Raw genomic sequence first — 23,706 nt, 5'->3', positions numbered from 1 at the left:
TTCCACGTACGAGGCCCTGGACTCAACAGCACTATAAAGCTTATCTGCATTCATGAAACGATGTTCTTTCATTCCCATCGTAGCCTGTTCTCTCGATGCCAGAAGGGGATGCAGAAGCCACACCTCTGTGTGACGAGCAACACGAAGTGGGGCCCCATCTCTCACGGCTCTTTGTCACTTTCCCCTCCTTCATCCCAGCCCTAGCACAGGACCTTACACACACCCGAGGCTGAATAAGCATTTGCTAACTTAAAGGGAAATAAAGAACATGAAAAGAAATGATGCCTGATGGGTTCCCACGATCACCTAGGACGGTACTACTCAGAGCGTGTACCCTGGAACGGCAACAGCACATCACCCACAAATTGACAGAAATGCAATTCTGAATTAGAAACTCTGAGGTCAAGCCACCCTTCAGGTGATTCTGATGGACGTTAAAGTTTGAGAACCACTGGCTTAAGGAATCAATTCCTATCCCTCAAGTAAGGAACCTACAAAAAAAAAATTCACAAAAAAAAAATTCACAGAGCAATGTTAGGTCCCATTCCTCAGGCGCAGAATTTGCTAAGTTTGCATGTGTTTTTCAATTCTCTTCACCTCCATTTATGGAAATATGGAGTTTGATTACTAGAAGAAATCTCATCCTTGAGGTAAGCGGCAGGGGGATTCCAGGCCATCCCAGGGGGAGGGGGTTGCCGAGACTTATCTGGGGATAAGTCTGAGATTGTGCTTCAGAAAGGTTTCCAGTGCTAAAAGCTAAGTCTGAAAATCACTGAGCTGGTGGAATCCCTCATCTCACAGATGAAGAAGCTGGTTGCTCAGAGACATGATGGGCTCGCCTGCATTCACAGCGCTGATGCAAGTCGGAGCTGCATCATGAGCAGCGCCTTGCTCCAGACCTGAAAGATTTTTCACTGCACAAACCCAACTCCTGCCATATCCTAACCCCAGCAGCAGCGACTTAATGAGACATCCACAAATGAATAGAATAATTAACACAGGACAGCCACAAACGAAGGTAATAACAAAAAAGATTTTTTTAAACTTTTATCTTACAGGAGAAAAGAAAACAAGTTTCTAAGAATAAAAGTGCTCATGTTTGGCCGGGGGGGAGTGTTTTTTTAAAAAAATATCCTTGCACCACAATAAAAATTAATTAATGTTAATTTTTTTCTAATTTTTAAAAGATACTTACCCTTCCCTGTTCAACACATTTGGTCAACATAACAATGGCATATACATTTTTCTCCCAAACCATACGCCAAAAATCTTTCAAAGTGTTGGGTAAAGGTCCTTGTGCAGCAATAAAATCTTTCTTGGAATGGTAGCCCTAAAAATGGAAAACAACACATATTCAAAGAAACAGAAGGAAGCACTCTGTAGATTTCATCACATCGATCCAGTGCTATGAGGCCATCCCCCACTTACAGGTATGTAGTTGGCATTGATGTAGTCGTCAGTTGAACGGGTCTGGACTGAAAGTCTGACACGGGAAATATCATCTGCGACATTAGAAGAAAAAAAATCCTCATGAAAAAAGTTGCACACATGAGAGAAAAAAAAAGTACGAAATGGCAATACTGGGCTTTGTGTCTATGAAGATGCATAGCATGGCATTTTAAATATAAGACCTCATTCATTACATATAGGTCCCCATTTATGACTGTGGCACAGAGAAGTTACATGATTACCCAAGTAGAGCTACTAAATAGGAGGGCCAGGATTTGAAGCCAACAGCCTGACAGCAGGGCCCAAACTCTTAACCATACCAGACAGCTGTCCCAGATGAAATAAACCTATAACTACCAGCATCCGTGGGTATCTGCCATGAGAAATGTGCTAAACAATTTTATTTACACCTCGAAACCATCCTACAAGCTTTTACCCTGTTTTACAGATGGGGAAAGTGAGGGTCATGGAGATGATCTGGTGAACAGCAGTCAGAATCCAAATCTAGTGCCCTTTCCACTAGGGCAGGGTAGATATCCAGGCGAACCTTTCCACCCTGCCTCTGTTCTCATATAAAAAAGTTGTTATAAAAAGACAGTGCCAAATTCAAGATAAGAATGCATAAGACTGTTATGAGTGGAAGAGTCTAAAACACAAAATTCTCACGTTTTCTAAACGGTATTGTCATCTCAAAAACACACACACAAACTTGCCCAATTCAAGTAATGAAATAATAACCTTAGAATCCCAAGTGTCAGGCTAAGCCATAAGCAGAACCACCTAATTTTCCTTGTCTTTGCCTACACTATCTCACCCTCCCCTGGACAAAATAACGTAACAATGGAAATCCAGTTACCAATGTAAGTCTCAGCCTAAAGTCTTCCCAATAAAACAACACCCAAACACCAACTTCCCACCTCTCACTCCAGATCTGAAAATCTCCACGACATTCATAAGAACAAGCCAACAGTCCTGAGATACACTTAGAAGGTTGAAAAGGGTCTCACTGGCCTAGTTTTAAAAGACTTCTCTCAGAACATAGGCCAATACCCCTTGTCAAGTACAACGGGGAATAGGAAGAGAAAGAACCCAGGAGCTAGAAAATGCTGAATCTAAACAGATGTTAATGTTTTGGAACAGGGGGAAAAAAGCACAGATTCAAATAAAAAAGACAAAGGTCCTGGTGTAAAAATCGTCTGCAAAGTGTATCAATTTTGGCTAGATCAGAACATGGCTATGATCTATGAACACTTCTCTCTGTGCCCTACTTCCTACCCCAAAGAGAGACCACAGTGAACTTCCCATGGAAAAGTATTTATATTTTGTCTAATGGTTGATGCAATACATTATTCTCATTTTAAACTCAGTTTGCTAGTTTATCCTTGTTGGCTAGGTTGCTGACATTGTTAATTCTCAAAAACTTGAAAGAATCTAAATATAATTCATATTTAGCTATGGAATGCACCCCGCCCACCAGAGATGTGTCTAAACAAAAAGAAATTGTGACCCCCCGCCTGTTGTCCCTCAGCAACCTTTCATTCCAGAACTACATAAATTAAAATAAAGGGGCTGTGAGATAGATGGGTTAAGAGTCCAGACTCTGGCCTGTTCCCTGGACGACATTGACAGACCTGGTCCAAAGCCTGGTTTTGCCATTACTACCTGTGTGACCTTGGAAAAATCACCTAACCACTCTGTGCCTCATTTTCCTCATCTGCAAAACAAATATTCTACTACTTACTTCATAAGGTCGTTGTGAGGAGTAAATTAAAGGTAATATACCTAAATACAGCACTTAGCACACAATAGGTGACTAATAAATGATCATACAAGTGGCAAGCTAGCATCACTAATTCCCCTCCCCTCTACTGTTAGAGATGTGTTGTCTAGTGACTGAGAAAAAAGGAAGATGATGTGGATAAAATCACTTACAGGGCAGGACATTATTATAGCGATTCTTTCCTCTATTCTCTGCCAGTTCAGCTACATATTTAGGTTGACTAATTCCAACAAGCTTCAGATCCTGAAAACAAAATAAGTGAGCTGTTCATTTATGTAGGCTTCACGTTTTACTTATACTGAGCACAGAGTGTGACAGAATACAGTGGGAATGCAGAGGTGAGACAGGTTAAACTGTGTCCCCTAAAAGATATGTTGGATTTCTAGCCCCCAGTACCTATGAGTGGGACCTAATTTGGAAAGATGGTCTTCGCATTTGTAATCAAGTCAAAATGAGGTCATACGGAGTAGGGTGGGCCCTTAATCTAATATGACTGATGTCCTTAGAAGAGGAAAAGAGACACAGAGACACAGACACACGAGGGGAGACGGCCATGTGAGAATGAGGCAGAGACTGGAGTGATGCTAACACAAAACCAAGCAATGACTGGGGCTACCAGAAGCTGGGAGAGGCCAGAAGGGACCCTCCCCCAGGTGCTTAGCAGGAGCACGGCCCTGCCAACACCTTGATTTGGCTTCCAGAACTGTAAGACAATAAATTTCTGTTGTTTTAAGCCACCCAGTTGTGGTACTTTGTTATGCCAGCTCTAGGAAACTAATACAGAGATAACAATTTTAAGAAAGGACAATCCTTGCCTTCAAGGAGCTTACACCCTAGAGGAAAGGTACAGATGGAAATAACTAACGTTACAAGGCAGAATTAAACAAAATGCTGAATACTGGTAACAAACAACACGGCACAGGTAAAACAGTCAGTCTAAGAACACAGAACTCAAGTCCTCCTAGTGGGATCTGAGAAGACCAGTGGTGGAGGTGGCATCTGAGCTGTGCTGTGAGTGGTGAGCAGGATTTCAGGGGACTGAAGGCAGAGACACCGTGACAGGGGCAGCATGTGGAGGACACACGTGCACGACATTCTGAGTGGGGTCGTTCCCGGGCTGGTCTCGGAGACAGAGTATGGGGGACCGAAAGGCAGACACTGGCCAAGAAGCTCCTTCTGCAAGCTTCACGTGAGCCACACCGGGCAGCCTGGACCACAGGCGTCAAGCCCCAGACCTCTAAATGCCCCGTGTGTCTTCCTTCCAGCTCATAAATCTCCTAATCATTCTAGTGAACAGTCCGCTACTTGAATTCCCAGTTTCTATATCTCTCTGGCTAATCTTCAGGTGTCAACAAGATTAAACATGTAATCCAGTATTAGCGAAGGGACATCTGGGCACTCATGGTCAACAGTGGGACCCCCCTGTGGACAGGCAAAAGCTTCTCCCCTCTCTTAAGAGGGTAGCCTCTTACCCAAAGCTCCACTGTAAGACAAAAAGGGACAGTTCTCCAAATTTCAGGAAAAACGTAAAGCAACTGAAAACACAATATCTGCAAACACATACTTCATATTCTTCTGCGAACCCACAGTTGGAGTCAGCTTGCTGTTTCTTAAAGTAGGCCTCAAAATTCTCTACTCTGATCAACTTAGATCTAAGAAAAGAGAACAACTTATTAAGATTTTTTACATTCTGTGAAGTTCATACTCAAAATAGAAAAACAGATGTTATAAAAAAAAAAGTAAAGAGGTTACTTACTTTTTAGGTCTTTACCATAGAAAGGGAAAGAAGAAAATAAGCAATTAGAAAGACTCATTCATACTCGAGATGACAATAAACACCTTCCCAAAAGAACTAAAACCAGAGTATAATTTGGGGGGCAGGGCTGGGGTCAGCATAACAGTGAAATGTAAATCAGGAAATCTGACTCTGTTCTGTAACTGACAGCCTTTGTGACTTTATGTAAGTTTTTCTCTTCCCATAGATCTTGATAACCCATTCATTTAAGAAAAAAAAATCATAAAATATATATTAATTGGTAGAATAGTTGAACACAGCAAGGAAGCTAGCTTCAGGAGAGTAATAAAACATAGATTCCTTCCTTGCCAAAAAAAAAGATAACAGAGCTAGCAAGAATGTCCAGATGATCATGGCCCAATGTGTCAATCAGTAAAACTGACAGCAAGTTCCATCTAATATTCTCTAGACAGTCACTGAACAGATTGGGGGATTAAATGTCTTAAAGCTCACAACTCTAGACTTACTTAATTTGAGAAAAGGACACGTCACTGTTCTTTGCATCTTTCCTGTTTTGAAAGAAAAGAGACTCGTTAGGCAGAGAAGGTTCATTCTGTGCTTCTCGCTTTCACGTATCTACAAAATGCCTTTTCCCTGGACATTAGTTCATACGTGACACAAGCCTGCTCACTGATACTAAGCTTAATGGTCCAAGCAGGAAACTCTGACTAGCAATCTGTGGAATTACTAATTTTTATACCACCTAAAAGTATGGAAAAATCTTACTCGTGCAACTTTTAGAAATTTCCTTGCAAATATATATCAATGGCAATACCATATTGTAAAGCAAGACTCTATTTCATGCTCTGTTTTCGAGAAAGCTGTTCTGATAAGTTAATGCAACGAACCAGAAAACATATCCAACCCAGTGCTGGCAAACTGGTGAGGCACCTGCTCCTTGCATTGTTAGCTAAACTCAATATTGGTGTTTAAAAGAACCTTCTGGAAAGTAATTTGGCAGTACATATCAAAACTGAAAACATGCATACCCAATGACCCAGCAATTGCCCACCTTGTAATTTAGCCTAAGGAAATGGACATGAATGTGCCCAAAGATTTAGGTACAAGCATAAATAACTGTGGCAAAAAAAAAATCAGGAAATTGGTTAAATAAATAACAGTACTGTAGTTCCATACAGTTGAATACTCTGTAGCCACTTAAAATGGTGCTGAGATGAAGCTGACGACACTGGGGCGAGTGCATTAAGCAGCTAGACACCACCACATATAAGATTCCGTGTGTGTGTGCATTTGTGTGGGTGCTACAATCGTGGATTACTATATTCTTTGCTCTTCTTTTCTGTATGTTTTGCCATAAGCATGTCTACTTTTATTTTTACCAAGAGATAATAAAGCTGTTTTTACCCAGCCACAGCCCTACCCTCCCTCCAAAAACCAGAACCTAATGCAAAAGGCTGGACCACGAGCACTGCCCATCAACTCAACAGGGCAAGACAAGCATGAGGTGGTGGCAGAGGCCACGCTGGAAACCTGAGGCCAGGATGAAACACCCAGGTACAACCACCTGACAGCAAATGCATCCCAACTAATGCACAGGCTCCACGAACCACACAGTCAGGGGAGCGGGTGTGCAATGACATGCAAAGACAGGTTCCAGCTCCGTTTGCACACTTCCTACACTCAGTCTCTGCAGCCTTGGAATGGGGCTCCCAAGACCAGCCTCCCAGAGCCTTGTGAAGGAGAGATTCATGGAAGGCAAGAAGCCAGGCACACAGTGGGCACTCAGCACAGGCTGCCATTTTCACCATTTAACCACCCACAGGGTAGCAGTACAGAAAAAACAGTAAAACAGCCTGGGAGGTGCAGACACTGTGCAAAGTGCTATATTTATTCAACGCTCCTCAGCTTCATGAGTTAGGCACATTTATTATCCCCATATCATAGATGAGGATGTTAAGGCTAAGCCTCCTAACAGCCAGTCAGAGATGGAGCATGTGTTCAAATTTAGCTAACTCCAAAATGAAATTGCCTAACACTATAACGTGAAACCCATTTGTAAACTAGAATGCACCATTTGAAAGCAGCATCCTACACTGTCGTGTTTACCAATGGCCTGATGTGACAGCTGGGATCAGCTTTAAAACCACCCAGCTGGGGTCTAGACGAAGTGAGACTGGCCAGATGTCAACACCGTGGATGACGGGAACAAGGAGCTCATTATACCATTCCTTCCAATTTTATGAATGCTCGAAATTTTCCATAATAAAAAGATTCTTTAAAAAGTAGAGTAGTAATATTAACATAAACAATATCACCTTTTCTTTCTCCAGAAGATGAAGCCTCCCACAGCCACGATAACCAGAGCACCAAAGATACATCCAAAAACTGCTCCACAAATGACACCTGGGGAAGGTCCAAACGGGAGACATTTCAAGACGTCTTCACACAGGACCACACACTGCCTGAACAACTGGCATGCACATGCACACGCAAACACACACACACACACACACACACACACACACACACTGCCTGAACAACTGGCATGTATATGCACACACACACACACACGAAAACACAGACACGCACACACGCACACAAGCACACACGCGCGCGTGCGCGCACACACACACACACACACACACACACACGGAGAGCTGAATTAGCCCAGACGTTCAGGAGCTGGGTTCTTTGTCCCCAGCTCACCACTCACTGGATACTCTTAAGAAAGTTAATATTTCTCTCCAGGTCTCAGTTTCCTCAACTGCAAATTTGGGGAACTGAAGGGAGCAGTGCGTTTCCTCCGACTTTTTGAGACCAGCACGCCCACAGAAGCAGAAGTACCTATAGCACCAAGCTCAGGCGACATGGAACCTGTTTGTTTACTGGGGGATGGTGTGGGGACTCTGGAGACTCCCTGAATTTTGTTTCTGGTACAGGATTTCTCTCCTGCACTAAACAACTACCACGTAGAAAGAAACAGACAAACTGACGAATCAGTCTGTCAATTTGTCTGTGACCTGGGGATAGGGGACACAGCCACCCCCCTTGGGTCTCCGAAGCTTCTATATCACTTATCTCCATGTGGTAAAGAGTTGGAGCACCTGACAAGGAATCCAAGACCAGAATTCCCGCCTCTAAGCCACTGCATAACCCTGTGCCAGTTACATCCCCACCCTCAGCCTTAACAGCCTTATTTCTAAATGGGGGATTGTACAAGACAATTTCTGTGGCTCCTTCTAATGCTAATATTCACACTAAAAGTCACACGGTGGGCCTTGCAAATGGGCACTCAAATGACTACATTCAGATAAAAGGACTAAATAATTTTTGCAAATTGGAAATGCAACTGGTTGTTAGAAAAAGAAAACTGATGGGCCAGGGCTTCCAGGGCCCTCAGAGGAGGAAGCTGAGCTGAGCCTGATGACCAGGTTGCATCCTGACTTCTGAGAGGACAGAGACTGGCATCCAGCCCTCCTGGGGGTCCCAGGGAGGCATGCAGACACCAGCCTTCTGTGCACACTTTGAAGGAAACACACACGGAGTTGGCAACCGTCGCTCTTCCTCTACCTGGATCCTGGGGCAAGAAAACGGCATCTGAATAGGGACTGAAGGACACGTAGCTCTCAGACCCATCGATGAGGCCCGCATGGTGAGGGTTAAAGGTGATATTGGTGAAGCCGGCCACACAAGCCCTGTGGGATGACAAAGAGCAAAAAGAGGCCACTGAGACGCGTCGAACGCCACAGGCCTGCAGAGCTCTGGGCTCACAAGGCTCAGCCCCAACTGCAGGAACCAGAGGGCATTACCGGTAGGAGCCCAGAGGCTTCAGCTTCCCGTTGTAGTAGCCGAGGGTGCTGGACTCGTTCCCAACATCAATTTCATATTTCAGAACTTCAGAGGAGACCCGAGAACGTCCCTTTTCTTCTGTTCTTATGAGGTATGTCACATAAGTATCTGAGGCCCCCTTTTTGAAATCTTCATATGTATATTTCAAAACATCTGCAGAAGGGTGACCAGCTAAGAAAGGCACACGGAAGGAAAATCATGAGAAAGTGATGGCAGGGGAGATTTAATTCCCCCACAGATCTAAATAATGACGGTGACTCTAGGTCACCGTGACACCAGCAGCCACCTCTCAAGTATCTCTCTCTGCTAGGCTTTCCATTAAATTCTAAAGTGCTGTACTTACATAAACTCATTTCATCCCCATGAATCTCACCACATAAGCTTGTTACGCCCATTTAATAGATGAGAAAATGAAGGCACAGAAAGCATACAGGGCCTGGCCCACGGTCACTCCACCCACATGGTAGAGCTAGATTTCTCCCCAGACCACCTGGCTCAGAGCTCGAGGTCTCCCTCAGCGCGGGCAGGAAGGGGTCAGCCTGAGCACGGGGGAATACAATGGCCCTTGTTCAGCAAAGGTCTGAGCCCAAGATTTGTTGAAAACCATAATAGCAAAATGACAAAGAACTTGAAACAGACCCAAAATAAAAACACAGAAAGCAAGAGAGATCTCAACACCACTTTGTGAAATTTTGCCACAAGTTTATGAAACCAGGAAATTTCTATCTTTCAGGATCCCCCCATCCCTGACAGTGTGCCTGTCCATCTCCTGGAGGAGATGAAGATGACATGACAGGGAGAGAGACTGGGCAGAGGTAGCTCTGCATTATTCACAGTTCATTTATAGAATCATCAAAAACAACAAAACTTGGCATTTTAAATAAAAGCCTTATGCAAAGCTCTCACATGCAGGTAACAAAGACACTCTCAAAATACAGTGAGACAGACTTCTCACTTCCAGAGTTGGTAACAGAGCCCTTTAAGGAAAAGCAGCACTTAACCCACCTCCTTTCTCAGCTATGGGGACACTCTTTGCAAGTTCCCACTAGCTGATGAAATCTTTTTCTGCTTTCTTTTCAGAGAAAGTCATCCTCTGAGGATAATGATGATGTGTGCATGTGCATGTGTGTTTTAGAAACAAATTTGGCTAAGGTTAATATTCTAGGGGGAGGGAGGCTGGGGATAATTAGGTGGGAGACATGGGGTACAAAAGCAATTTCTGGTAATGGGCATGCTGCCAGTATGAATCTGGCCCTCACATCATGGGCACAAGGGGTGACAATCAGCTTAGTATCTCATGAATATTCATAATAAATAAATAAATAAAAAGTTAACATTCTGCCACCTAAAAAACCCTGTGTTACAAAAACGAAGAAAAACCTAGATCAGACATCAGGAAGTCCCACAGGCCAAGCCGGCCACTGTCTTTTTTGGTAAATAACATTTAATGGGAACAGCTATGCTCATTCTGTACATATCTTCTGACTGCTTTTATGCTACAATGGCAGAACTGAACAGTTGCAACCAAGACTGTAGAGCCTGCAAAGCTTAAAACATTTGCTATGTGGCCATTGCGGAACGTGTGTTGACCCTGACCTAGATCATCGAGTGTATGGCTCACCCTCTCCCTCATCTCAGCACCAAAGAGGGGGCTGCCGTGTAAAGAGAGGCATGCATCTGCATCACTAATGTGCCTCAGTGGGCACAGAAATGACACCTGGTCCCAGCATCACTCACCGATGGTATAACCCATGGTGGCCCCTCCTTACCATCGCTGGTTGTAAGAACAACAGCATAGGCTTTGAGGGGTCCATGACTGGCTTCAAACCCACTGAATTTGACCTTTACTGAATTGTGACTGACAGATGTGATATTAGGGGATCCATCTGGTGGAGGAGGGTCTGAAACAAAACATAACAGAACATGATCATCCAACATCTAAAACGAAGAGGGAACAAACTTATTCAGTAAAGAACGTACCTGGGTGCCCTCCTCCAGACCTGCCCTGCTTTGCAAGCTGTGTGCTGGGCTTGTGCAAAGCAAACCCAGAAGAAGGGGCAGGGAAGGGAACTGGTGAGGAGCGGCGACAGTAGGACCTGGGAAACCAGCCTTGCTCACAATGACCCCTCAGTGTGTCCACCACATACCCAGGGTGGGCTCCCAGCAGCCTTGCTTGGTTTTGTTGCTGCTGTTGTTTCTAACAGTACATACTTTTATTTTCTTTTTATATATATATATATATATACACATATTTCTTGAAGTATAATTAAAATATAACCAAGGATGCGAAAGATTTGTACACTGAAAACTACAAAACACTGATCAAAGAAGACCCAAATAAATGGAAAGACATCCCATGTTCATGGATTGAAAGACTTAATATTGTTAAAATGTCCATATACTCAAAGTGATCTAAAGATTTAATACCACCCCTACCAAAACCCCAATGGCATTTTTTACAGAAATAGAAAAAAACAATCTGAAAATGCAGATGGAACCATGAAAGACCTAGGATTGCCAAAGTGATCTTGAGAAAGAAGAACAAAGCTAAAGGTCTCACACTTCCTGATGTTAAAATATACTACAAAGCTACAGTAATTAAAACAGTAGATATGGGCATAAAGAGAGACACAGACCCATGAAGTAGAACAGAGAGCACAGGATGAAACCCATGTATAAAATATATAATGAGAAAACAATAGTCCTCTGCAACAAATGATACTGAGAAAACTGGATATCCGCATGCAAAAGAATGAAATCAGACCCCTACCTTACATAATACAGATAAATAAACTCTAGACTGAGTCCCACCAGCACTGCCCACAGCTGAGGAGCTGCAGTGTCTCAATGCCTTTCTAAGGGGCCTGCTATCTCACCCACAACCCCAGAAATCCCACCCAGTCTCACCTATTCCAGCTGAGGAGCCACAGAATACCCCAGCACCTTTTCCAGAAGTCCAAGTTGAGAGATCCAGTGGCACAATCGGTTAGCATGCAGTACTTATGCAGAAGTCCAAATTCCGGGCCACAGCCCCAGCAACCTCCCCCAGAGTTGGCCAATCCACCTCAGGAGCTGCAGGGTGCCACAGTGTTTCTGCCAGGGGTCCATGGTGCCACCCATTTCCCCAGCAACCCTGCCCACTTTGGGAGAGGAATAGCTGATTACCACAGCACCTCTCCTGGAACCCCAAGGTCCTGACTGCAACACTGGCAACCCCATCCAGGGTCACCCACATCAGCTGAGGAGTGACTGAGTGCACACCAATGCATCTCCCAGGGGCTCTTCCTGTAGCCCCAGCCATCTCACCCAGTGTCATCACTCGAGCAAGGAGCTGCCAAGCATCCCAACACCTAGGCCACAAAGGCAATCACAGACAACTCCAACAGAAAATACAGTGGAAGAAATCACACAGAGACTACACTACTGCACTTACCCAGAACCAAACCTAAAATACCCTACCCAACTGACACTATAGAACACAGGAAAGAGGTTCTTCAAAAATTAGAAGATGCTGCTCTAAAAAATTAGAAGTGACTGATCTACCAGATGCCCAGATATCAACGTAGTAATACAAGAAACATGAAAAACCAAAATACATGACACCCCCAAAGGAATGCAATAATAAAAAAATAAAATATAAACTACACTATAGACCAAATGGACTGAACAGATGTCTACAGAACATTTCATCCAACAAGTCCAGAATACATATTCTTTTCATCACCACATGGAATATTCTCTAGGATAGACCACACGTTAGACCACAAATCAAGTCTCAACAAATTATTAAAAGCTGAAATCATATCAAGTATCTTTTCAGACCATGACAGAATAAAACTAGAAATCAATCACAAGACAAATTTTGGACAAACAATGGGTCAAGGAAGAAATTAAGAAGGGAACCAAAGAATTTTTTGAAATAAATTAAAATAAAAACACAACACACCAAAACCTATGGGGATACAACAAAAGCAGTACTAAAGAGAAGTGTATAGTAATAAGTGCTTACATTAACAAAGTAGAAAGATTTCAAATAAACTACCTAATGCTGTACCTCAAAAAACTAGAAAAACAAGAACAATCCATTCCCCAAATTATTAGAAGGAAAAAAATAATAAAGATCAAAGCAAAACTAAATAAAATAGAGCCAAAAAAACACAAAAGATGAAATAAACAAGTTTGGCTTTTTGAAAAGATGAACAAAATTGACAAACCATTAGCTAGACTAAGAAAAAAAGAGAGAAGTCCCAAATAAAGAAAATCAGAATTGAAAAACGAAAACTTACAACTGATTCCACAGAAATACAAAGAATCATCAGAGACTTTTATGAACAACTATACACCAACAAATTGGAAACCCTAGAAGAAATAAATAAATTTCTAGACACATATACCCTACCAAGACTGAACCGAGAAGAAACAGAAAACCTGAACATACCAATAACAATTAACAAGATTGAATCAGTAATCAACATCTGCCCAAAAAAAAAGTAGCCCAGGCCAAATGCATTCACTGCTGGATTCCACTAAACTTTTAAAAAATATTTAATACTAATTATTCTTAAACTATTTCAAAAATCAAAGCAGGGGGAATTCTTCCAAACTTACTACTCTACGAGGCCAGCACCACTGTGATACCAAGACCAGGTCTGATACAGACCAATATCTCTGATGAACATACATACAAAAATTCTCAATAAAATACTAGACAAACCAAATTCAACAGCACATCAAAAAGTGGGATCAAGTGGGATTTATCCCAGGGATGCAAGGATGGTTCAACATAAGCAAATCAATAAATGTGATATATCACATCAACAAAATGAAGGAGAAAAACCATATGATCATTTCAATAGATGCAGAAAAAGAATGTGATAAAATCCAACATCTCATCATGATAAAAATTCTCAACAGATTAGGTTAGAAAGTATCTCAAAATAATAAAGGCCATATGTGACAAAACCACAGCTAACATCATAATGAATGGGGAAAAGTCAAAAGCTTTTCCTCAAAGAACAGGAACAAACATGGAGCCCACTTGCACCACTTTTATTTAACATAATACTGGAAGTTCTAACCAGAGCAATGAGACAAGAGAAAGAAAGAAATGGCACCAACACTGCAAAAGAAGTCAAACTGCCTGTTTGCAGACGACATGATCTTAAATAGAGGAAAACCTAAAGACTCCACCAAAAAACTCTTAGAACTGATAAATAAATTCAATAAAGTTACAGAATACAAAAACATACAAAAATCAGTAGCATTTCTATATACCAACAATGACCTAGCTAAAAAAATAAGTCAAGAAAGCAACCCCATTTACAATAGCTAACAAGAATAAATTTAGACAAGGAGGTGAAAGATCTTTACAATGAAGAGTACAAAACAATGATGAAAGAAATTAAAGAGGACACAAAAAAATGGACATCCCATGTTCATGGATTGGAAGAATCAATACTTTCAAAACGACCATGCTACCCAAAGTGATCTGCAAATTCAATGCAATCCCTATCAAAACACCAACGACATTCTTCACAGAAATAGAAAAAATCCTAAAATTCATATGGAACCACAAAAGACCCCAAATAGTCAAAGCAACCCTAAGCAAAAAGAGTAAAGCAGAGGCACAACACTACCCGACTTCAAATTTTACTACAAAGCTACAGTAACCAAAACAGCATTGTACTGGCATAAAAAGAGACTATTTGCACCAATGGAAGAGATAGAGAGCCCAGAAATAAATCGATGTATCTATGGCCAACTGATTTTTGACAAAGGTGCTGAGAACATACATTGGGGAAAGGCTAGCCTCTTCAATAAATGGTGCTTGGAAAACTGGTTATCCACATGCAGAAGAAAAAAACTAGATTCCTCTCTCTCACTGTATACCAAAATCAACTCAAAGTGGATTAAAGACTTAAATGTAAGACCTGAAACTATAAAACTATTAGAAGAAAACATAGGGGAAACATTCCAAGACATTGGTCTGGGCAAAAATTTTATAAAGAAGACTATAAAGTACAGGTAATAAAAGCAAAAATAGAAAATCAAGATTATTACATCAAACTAAAAACCTCTGCACAGCAAAGGAAACAATCAACAGAGCAAAGAGGACTGGCTAGTTATCTCACAGTTGGTTACAGCGCTGCCTTGTAACACCAAAGTCAAGGGTTCAGATCCCCATATCGGCCAGCTGCCATAAAACAACAACAAAATAGAGCAAAGAAGCAATTGGCAGATGGGAAAAAATATCTGCAAACGATTCATCCAACAAGGGATTAATATCCAGATTACACAAGGAACTTAAACAACTCAATAGTTTAAAAAAAAAAAAAAAAAAACTTTCTGATTTTTTAAATGGGCAAATGACCTGAACAGACATTTCTGAAAAGACGTACACATGGGCAAAAAGCATATGAAAAAATGTTCCACGATGCAAATCATCAGGGAAATGCAAACCAAAAACACAGAGATATCATCCCACCCCAATAAGAATGGCTATTATCAAAAGGACTGAAAATAACAAATGCTGGCAAAGATGCAGAGAAAGAAAGGGGAAGTTATGTACTGCTGGTGGGAATGTAAATTAGCACAGTCATTATGGAAAACAGTATCCAGGTCCCTCAAAAAACTAAAAATAGAATTACAATATGCTCCAGCAATCCCACTGCTGAGTATTTATCCAAAGGAAAGGAAATTAGCATACCAAAGACATATCTGCACCCCCATATTGACTGTAGCACTATTAACAGTAGCCAAGATTTGGAATCAACCTAGGTGTCTGTCAACAGGTGAACAGATAAAGAACATATGGTATATATACATAATGGAATACTACTCAGCTATAAAAAAAAGAATGAAATCCTGTCATGAGTGGCAACACGGATGAGCCTGGAAAATATTACATTAAGTGAAATAAGTCAGGCCCACAAAGATAAATAACTACATGTGCTCGTTCATATGTGGGAGCTAAAAAAAAGTGGAGCCTATAGAAGTAGAGAGCAGAATTGTGATTACTGGAGGCTGTAAAGGGGAGCGAGGGGATAGGGAGAGGCTGGGTAATGGATACAAAATCACAGCTGGATAGGAAAGCTAAGTTCTGGTGGTCTACGGTAGTGCCAGGCATCTACAATTAACAATAATTGATTGTATGTTCTCAAATGGCAGAAGAAATGTTCTCATCACAAAGAAACGATAATTACCCTGATTTGATCATCACACATTGTATACATTTATTGAGATATAACTCTGTATCCCATAAGTATATACAATCAATACATGTCATTTAAAAATTAATAAACAAAAATTTTTTAAAAGAAAAGAAAAACAAACTCCAAATGGATTCAAAAGTTAAATGTTAGACCTGAAACTTTAAAACTCCTGAAAGAAAACATAAAGGAAAACCTCCTTGACATTGGTCTTGACAGTGGTTTCTTGCACATGACACCAAAAGCACGAGCAACAAAAGCAAAAATAGACAACTGGGACTACATCAAACGACAAAGCAAGGAAAACAGTCAACAGGATGCAAAGCCAGCATCCTTGTTTGTTGAAGGTAATCTGCCTTTTCCATCTCCCCCCAGTCCCTCTGACTCAATATGGACCAGGTTCTTTATCCTGAAAACCGGGATGGAGGAAGGAGAGCAAGAGAGAGGCTGTGGGTGGAACGCTAAGGTGTGGACCTGGGAGCTGCATACAGACATCTGCCCACCACATGGACACGGCACCAGGATCAGCTGGTTGCCTGAGAACGAAGATGGAGCAGATGCCCAGAGGGAAGAATCTAGGATGACGTGGGGAGAGAACACACTTTCTTTTGAGAACTGGTGACATTACTGCTCTGTGTCTTTCAGATTGTAGTCCCCATTTTTGCTTGAGTTAGTCTAAAATGCCACCTGAGAAACCCAACCGACCCTCCTCCCAGGAACCAGAAACACCCACAAGGAAGGTTCCACGGGTGACCTTCATGTTTACGCACCTTCCCTCTCTGAGCCAGGCTGGCAGAGCCCCTCTCTGAATTGATACAATGGAAGGAAAACGCTGAGTTAAAGATGACCCCTCGCCACACACTCTCTCTACCTAAGTTTGTCTACAGTTTGAGTTTTTCTCATTATTATATTCAAGATCCAGGGAGACTGAGAAAACTGAACTCCAGGAAATGACAGTGCAATTCCCTAAACTTCCACTGTCCCATATGGCAGCCACCAGCCACATGTAGCTGTTGAGCACTTGAGGTGTACCTAGTCTGAATTCAGATGTGCTGTGAGCATAAAATATGGACTGGATGTCAAAGACTCAGTACAAAAAAATGTTAAATATCTCAATAATTTACTTAATGTAGACTATACACTGAAATGATAATAGTTTTAATATGTTGAGTTAAATAAAATGCTATTAATATTAATTTCAGCCATTACTTTTGACTCTTTTTAATGTGACTCCTAGAAAACTTTAAATGATAAACAAGGCTCACTTTGTATTTCCACAGCTCTAAACTACGTACTGCAGCAACCTCTCGAGGAACTGATGGCAGTGGCCACGTGGGGGCGCTGTTCCCATGTCTGATTGTCAACTGCTAAAACAGGATCTGACATCTCCCATCAGCACCAAGCCTTTCAGCCCAAGACTGGCAAAAGCATGCCAGCTCACCCCCACCAGCCCTGGAAATCCTTTCCCTTTCACTGCTCATCTCAATCCTATCCTCCACGGTCCTTCCTGCCTTACTCACCATAGTGTCCCTTACCCCAGCATACAGTAAGCAACCCGCAAATGGTTAACAGACTATCACTCCAACTCTCCTGATATACCCATTTCTCCAACGCTTCCAAACTCTCTTAGAGAAAACAGCCTCACATTTATGTGACATATGTTAAATTTGCACATAAAAAATCATCTGAGGAAAGGAAGCTGTAGATTAAAAAGTGAGAGAATCATTGGACTAAATGATATGTGGTCATTATCCAACCCTACCACACACAGTTCAGCTCTGGAAACAACCAACTCTGATGAGCTCCTGCACTCCATGCCAGGCACTGTGCTCAGCCCTGGAGACACCGAATCAGACACAGTTTCTCTTTTAATAGCTTATACACACTGAGGAGGTAACATCATGAAAGAGAGAACTACAAAAAAGTAAAACAATGTTCATTGTTTCTTTTATGTTCTAGAGTATTGCAGAAAACCAAAGGGATGTGACCCAAGGCCATCCTGTGCAGTTGAGTACTACACAACTCCAAGGTGCTGCATGGACATCGTTATCCATATGAATGGTGTCCCCTGGAATTGCGCAGTACACAACCTGAGCATCCACACATGGCAGCTCTAAAATGGTCTTTAGTGTACAATACCTCATCTAATTTATACAACAGTCCTGGAAGGTAAGTATTATTACCTTTTTTACATCTAAGGAAAACAAGGCTCATAGAGGTTAAGTAGCTTTTCTCAGATCACACAGCTGGTAAAACACAGAACTTGGTATCAAATCCAGGTGTGCCTAGGTCCAAGGCTCTATCCACAGAACCCCTTGACCTCTTTCCAAGTCAGGTCTCAGAAGTAAGAGGCCTTTTTTTCTTACTATTATAATCACCAAAATTCCTTAAAAACTGTTAGAAATATTCTGATGCCCTAAAGAAAACATATCCAGGTGTACAAAAGCACAAAGCAAGATGGATTCACCTCCAGGTTGATCTAAGATAGAACTTTGGCAAAAACACGGGGAGCAAAGGACACATAAAATGAAACAAAGATATGAGAAGCAATTTTTTCCAAGCACAGAAGAAAAAGAAAAAGACGAAACATGAAAAGATTAACTAGGACAATGCATAGTGAGTAATCCCATTTCCAAAACAGCTCAGGAGCTTGTTAATTCAAACTCCAGGGAAATAGGAGTCTTACTAAATATCTGATGATGGTTAAAAAGAAAAAGTGTTATTAAATTTTTAAGTGTGATGGTAAGATTAATGTGGCCATGTTTGAAAGAAACAGAAAAGGAGTCTCTATCTTGCAGCAATACATACTGAAATGTTTACAAATAAAATTACATAATGATCAGGACAGGTTTCAAAGTATCCAATAAAGGGAAAGAAAAAGAGGATATAAATGAAACAAGTTTGGCCAAGTGCTGACACGTGTTCCACTGGGTGATGGTGGGTACACAGGTTTCGTCATACTGTCCTCTACTTTGGTGCATATGTGAACAATTCTATAAATATGCTTTTTTCTAAATGCAGTAAGGGAATTCATTACTTAAAAGAGAACGTGGCAATGAGTTATTCTATAATGCAAAGGAACCTCTTAGGATGTAAAAAAACAAGTCCTTCTTACTCTGCTTTTTTTAGACTGGATCTCTATAGAATGAGATACATAGGATGAGTCTATGCCAGTAAAAGCAAATATTTTAGGAGGAAAAAAAAACTGATTTTTAGGACACACTAGCAGGCCCACTGGGTCTCCAGGGGTGACCACCCTCCTACCAGGAAGCCCACCTGTGATGCCAGTGCTGCAGGAGTTTTGGGCAGGGGGTGCCATCTTTTCACAGGACAAGGTGGTGATGCTGATATTGTATGAGGTAGAAAAATTCAAATGCTTGACTTCTGCCCTGTACTCGGTGCCGTTTTCTGAGGAGCAGCTCTCCAGGCGTGTCTCGTTGTTCCAGGCTCCACTGCTGAGCCCCAGGTGGAAGCCAGCATTGGTGCCAGGAGGGCAAGCCCATTTGAGCACCAAGGCTGGCTCTCTGGGGACCACTTCACAGTGGAAGGAGGCCACCAATGCAGGATCTGCCAAGCAAGCACAGCACATCATGAGGTCCTGGAACATCTGGCCTACACAAACAGAAATGTGGGAGCAGGAGAATCCTGGCCCCTTCATGATGAAGAGACAGGCGTGTGCGTGGTGGGGGAGCAGAGACTGCCCTGAATTGGGCAATGCCAAACTGTGTGCCCTTGGGCCAGTCACCCAACTGCTCTGAGCCTCAGCTGCAGGACTGTTCGAGGATTAAACGAAACAATGGGTGTCAGCCACCAAGCCAGACACCAGTAAGAGAAGAGAGCTCCCCAAGTGGCAGCTGCATTATGCTGTGAGCAGTAGCAGTCTCCTCACCTGCATCATCTAGTCTGGGGCCTTCTGGACAATCCTTCTGGAACACATAAGGTTCATACTGTCCCAGTTTGCAGATAAACCAGCTGAGGCTTGGAGAGGTTAAGCAATTTGCTGAAGATGACATTGCTGGTAAATGGTGAAGCCAAAACTGGATCCCAGGTTTTCTAAGTCCAAGTTTGGGGGAAACTCTACACATACAGCATGCTCAATGGTAAGTGGTGTCAGTTTCTGTATCTTTAAAATGGGGTGATATTTGTCTCTATCTATCTGATGGCCAATAGAGTTTTACTGAGGGCCAACATCAAACTGATATAAATGGAAAATTATATTAATATACTGTGGAAGAATATTATCATTACTTTAATTTCACAGAATTTTAGAGCAGGAAAAGCTCTAATGAGTCACCTAGTGCAGCTCCCACATTCTCCACCTGAGGCCTGGAAAGGTAACCTGCCCGGTACCCCTACTCCCACAGCACCTGTTCTACCCACCCCCGGTCATAAATGTATTTTTCTCTTGCTATAGGCTGCAATGAATATAGCCAAGTTATGAAGCAGCAATGGAAGCCCCCCAAATACCAAAGATCGGAGTCTAGGCCTGGTAGGTGGAGCCTGAGTCAGCAGAGGTGACACAAAGCTGCAGGCCTTCTTTGGCCACCCCATGTGGAAGGTCAAAGGCCATTGGGGTTCCAGCTCTGATGCAACCAGGGAGGCTGAGCAATGAGACCCCTGCTTCCTAGAGCACCTGGCTTGCTCTAGGGAAGGGAAGATGCAGAGATAAAGGGGCAGAGAATAGGTGGGACATAGGTGCCAAGGCGACCAAGGGGCCGCAGTCAGAACTGTGAGCAGAAGGGCTCATCGCCGTGGGCAGGACCTTCCCTGGCTGCTCTCGGAAAGCACCTCAGTTAGACACAGGGCTCTTCTCTTTATCGCCCTTTTTGAATTGTGAGGTAGGTGAGGGTCAAGAGGGTGAGAAGGTTGGGCATCCATTTTAACAACATCCTTACCATCTTCTCCAGTGGAAAAGCCAAGTCAGGAACTACAGGCCAGACATCAGCTATGCCCTTGCCCCTGAGCTCTCGGACCCTCCGTCTACCTCACCCTCTTGCTCCTGTGGATCCGCTCTTGCCACCCTGGCCTCCTGCTCTTCCTCCAACATCGCAGGCCCACTCCAGCCTCAGGGCCTTTGCACTGGCTGCTCCTCTGCCTGTAATGCTCTAACGCCCTGATACCCACATGGCTGGCTCAAAAGGCACCTTTTTCATTGAGACCTTCCCTGAGCACCCTAAGTAAACATCTCATTTCCCCATTCCCTATTTTTTTCCTCTCTTCTTAGCAGTTATTGTAACCTAACTATTTATTTAACTTGTCTGCTATCTGACTTCCCCACCAGAATAAAAGTTCCAGGAAGGCAGGGACTTGTCTGCCTGGCATATAGTAAGTGCTTGATAAGACGTGTATTTGCTGAATGAAAAAATGATGAGGGCATCGAGACAGCCCTGAGAAGCTAACAGGGTGGCTCAGACAGCACAATGTTTAATCGTGCACAGCACACGAGACCTACTACACTATAGACTGTGAGGTCAGCACCACACGGGAAGGCGTCCAAGAGGCACCTGCAGCCACTCACCTGTGCAGAATGACTTCCGGCCAGGCTCCAGTGACTCAGTAACATTTCCCACTTGTGCAAAGATCTCTACTGTGTAAGACGAGCCCGGTGTTAACTCAGTGACTGTCGTGTAGTTGATTCCAGTGCCCGTGACTACTTGGGTTGCGTTGCTGGAATTTCCATCCTTCCCAATAAGAAGGCGGTAAGAATACGTGGGAGAGGCTTCATCAAGGTTCTGCCAACTTAAGGCTGCTTCTGTGGTGTTGATACTTACTTCAATGTTGACCACATCGCTAGGCCCTTGAGTTTAAAAAAAAAAAATTTATTTTTAAGGAAAACCACAGACTACCTAGAATTCCAGGACTCTTTATAACTACATCCCAAAATAGCCTGTCTCCTTTTAAAACAAATGACTAAATCCAATATTTGCTTGCTCAAAAGATGGAAGGCTTCCCAAAAAGACTTTCATAAAATAATTATACAGATTAAATCTCAAAGAATTAAAGTTTTTAAGGCTTCTTTCAATGCCTCAAGTTTATCTGAAATATATTTTTAAGACATTATTTCCAATCTGTTTTTTAAATCTGATTGATGAAAGAGAATACACCAAAAATGTATTATAAACTAACATCTCCACCACGTATTTAGATTTGAATATTATTAGCAAAACACCTCCCTCACTCTGTTGTAGGCAAAGCTCCTCATCCAAGCGGCAGCTTCCAGTGCCAACATGACAGGGTGACTCTCCTCGAGTCTGTGTTTACAAGGAATGAATGGAATAGTTACGTTCTCCATTCTCATGGAGTCACTTTGTGCTTCAAAACATAATTTCAAGTTCATGTGGCTTCAACACCAATGCACCATGAGGACAGCAGAACCTTTGCCAAGGCCAATATTTTCAACTTAAGCAGTTTCACATTCGATCTGGAGCCCAAAAACACAATCACCCTTTACCCCACCATTAAGCCAGTGCTCACTCCAAGTGAAAGTCTGGGAGCAACTACCTTAGAAGGACGTCCTAAGAGACTTACGTGTGTACTGTTCAGTGGAGTTGGAGACCCCCAGGACGTGGTCCACTTCTGGAGAGACTGTGATGTTATACAAGGTGCCTGGGATGAGGTCCTGCAGAGTGATTGCTCTGTGAGAACTGTTGGTTTTGTGAGAGCCCTTCACAGACTGTATATGTAAATGGTAGATGTACTCAGAGCTGTGGTCTGTATTCTGCCACTCCAGCTGCATTTCAGTGGTGGTAACGTGGACCACGCGGATGTCAAACACTACGCTGGGGTCTGGTCAGACGAAAGGAAGGAAAAGGAAATCTGTTAATGACATTCATGACATCATTTCCAAGTGTCTGTCAAGAGAACTTGCTCCTCTGCCATGAGATTCCCAAATGAATGCATGGAGGGCAAACTCCAAACTGAGCAGAGGAAACACATACCAATTTCTTTCAAGAATTTTGTTTCTTCCATACAGATGAACTTGCCAGTTCGTTTGACCAGTTATCTGGTCTTTCGCTTTTGACATAAAAATGAACCCCTCAAGGGATCTTCTGGAGAAGAAATCATGTTCAGTTTCATTGATCTGGGTGCCGATCATCAGACGTGTTCAGTTTGTGAAAATTCATCAAACTATGCACTGAGGATATGTACTTTGGGGCATGTATATTGTATCTTGATAAAGAGTTAGATTTTTTTTAAGAATTTTGTTTGTGTGTGTGTTTGTTTGTTTAAATCACTCACTCAAAAGAAAACGTCTTCCTGCAACATAACCTGGCACACTGAAGAGGAAAACCGAAATGGAGAGCTGGGAATCTACCATGCCAGAGCACTTGAGGCCATGTGAGGAAGAAAAGGAAACACACACGCTCCATCCTGAGAGCTGGAGTCAGAAGTGAAGTCACCCACACGAGCCTGTCCTCTGAGCATCTCACCTCAACTCACTCGACCATGTGCAAGAAAGCGAGACATGCAGGCCCAGAAATAACAATGGAAGTGAGGCCTCTGTCCTGCCCTTGCTTTCAAAACCCTCCTCTCCTTACCAGATGACCAAGGTCACCTTCAGGGAGAGGAACTGGATGGCTGGGGGACAAGAAAGGGAAACATTTGCACTATAAAACCCTTTGTATTATTTTTAAATTTCTGTACCACAGGCATGTACTATCTAC

At 42.5% G+C, this 23,706-nt stretch overlaps 1 protein-coding gene across 1 annotated transcript in view; it reads right to left on the bottom strand.

Moving 5' to 3' along the window:
* Positions 1–23,706, bottom strand: part of PTPRJ (protein tyrosine phosphatase receptor type J) — a 159,203-nt gene that overhangs the window by 7,958 nt on the left and 127,539 nt on the right. Inside the window, 13 exon segments of the mRNA XM_063094995.1 lie at positions 1,196–1,330; positions 1,429–1,502; positions 3,382–3,472; positions 4,794–4,881; positions 4,986–4,994; positions 5,492–5,533; positions 7,301–7,388; positions 8,556–8,680; positions 8,795–9,005; positions 10,604–10,735; positions 19,319–19,609; positions 21,561–21,839; positions 22,571–22,828. Coding sequence (XP_062951065.1) covers positions 1,196–1,330; positions 1,429–1,502; positions 3,382–3,472; positions 4,794–4,881; positions 4,986–4,994; positions 5,492–5,533; positions 7,301–7,388; positions 8,556–8,680; positions 8,795–9,005; positions 10,604–10,735; positions 19,319–19,609; positions 21,561–21,839; positions 22,571–22,828 — 1,823 coding nt within the window.

The sequence above is a fragment of the Cynocephalus volans genome, chromosome 4, assembly GCF_027409185.1.
Source record: "Cynocephalus volans isolate mCynVol1 chromosome 4, mCynVol1.pri, whole genome shotgun sequence".
In the NCBI taxonomy this organism is placed as follows: Eukaryota; Metazoa; Chordata; class Mammalia; order Dermoptera; family Cynocephalidae; genus Cynocephalus; species Cynocephalus volans.
Note: the sequence above shows the minus strand (reverse complement) of the source record. Positions and strands in the feature narration are given on the sequence as shown.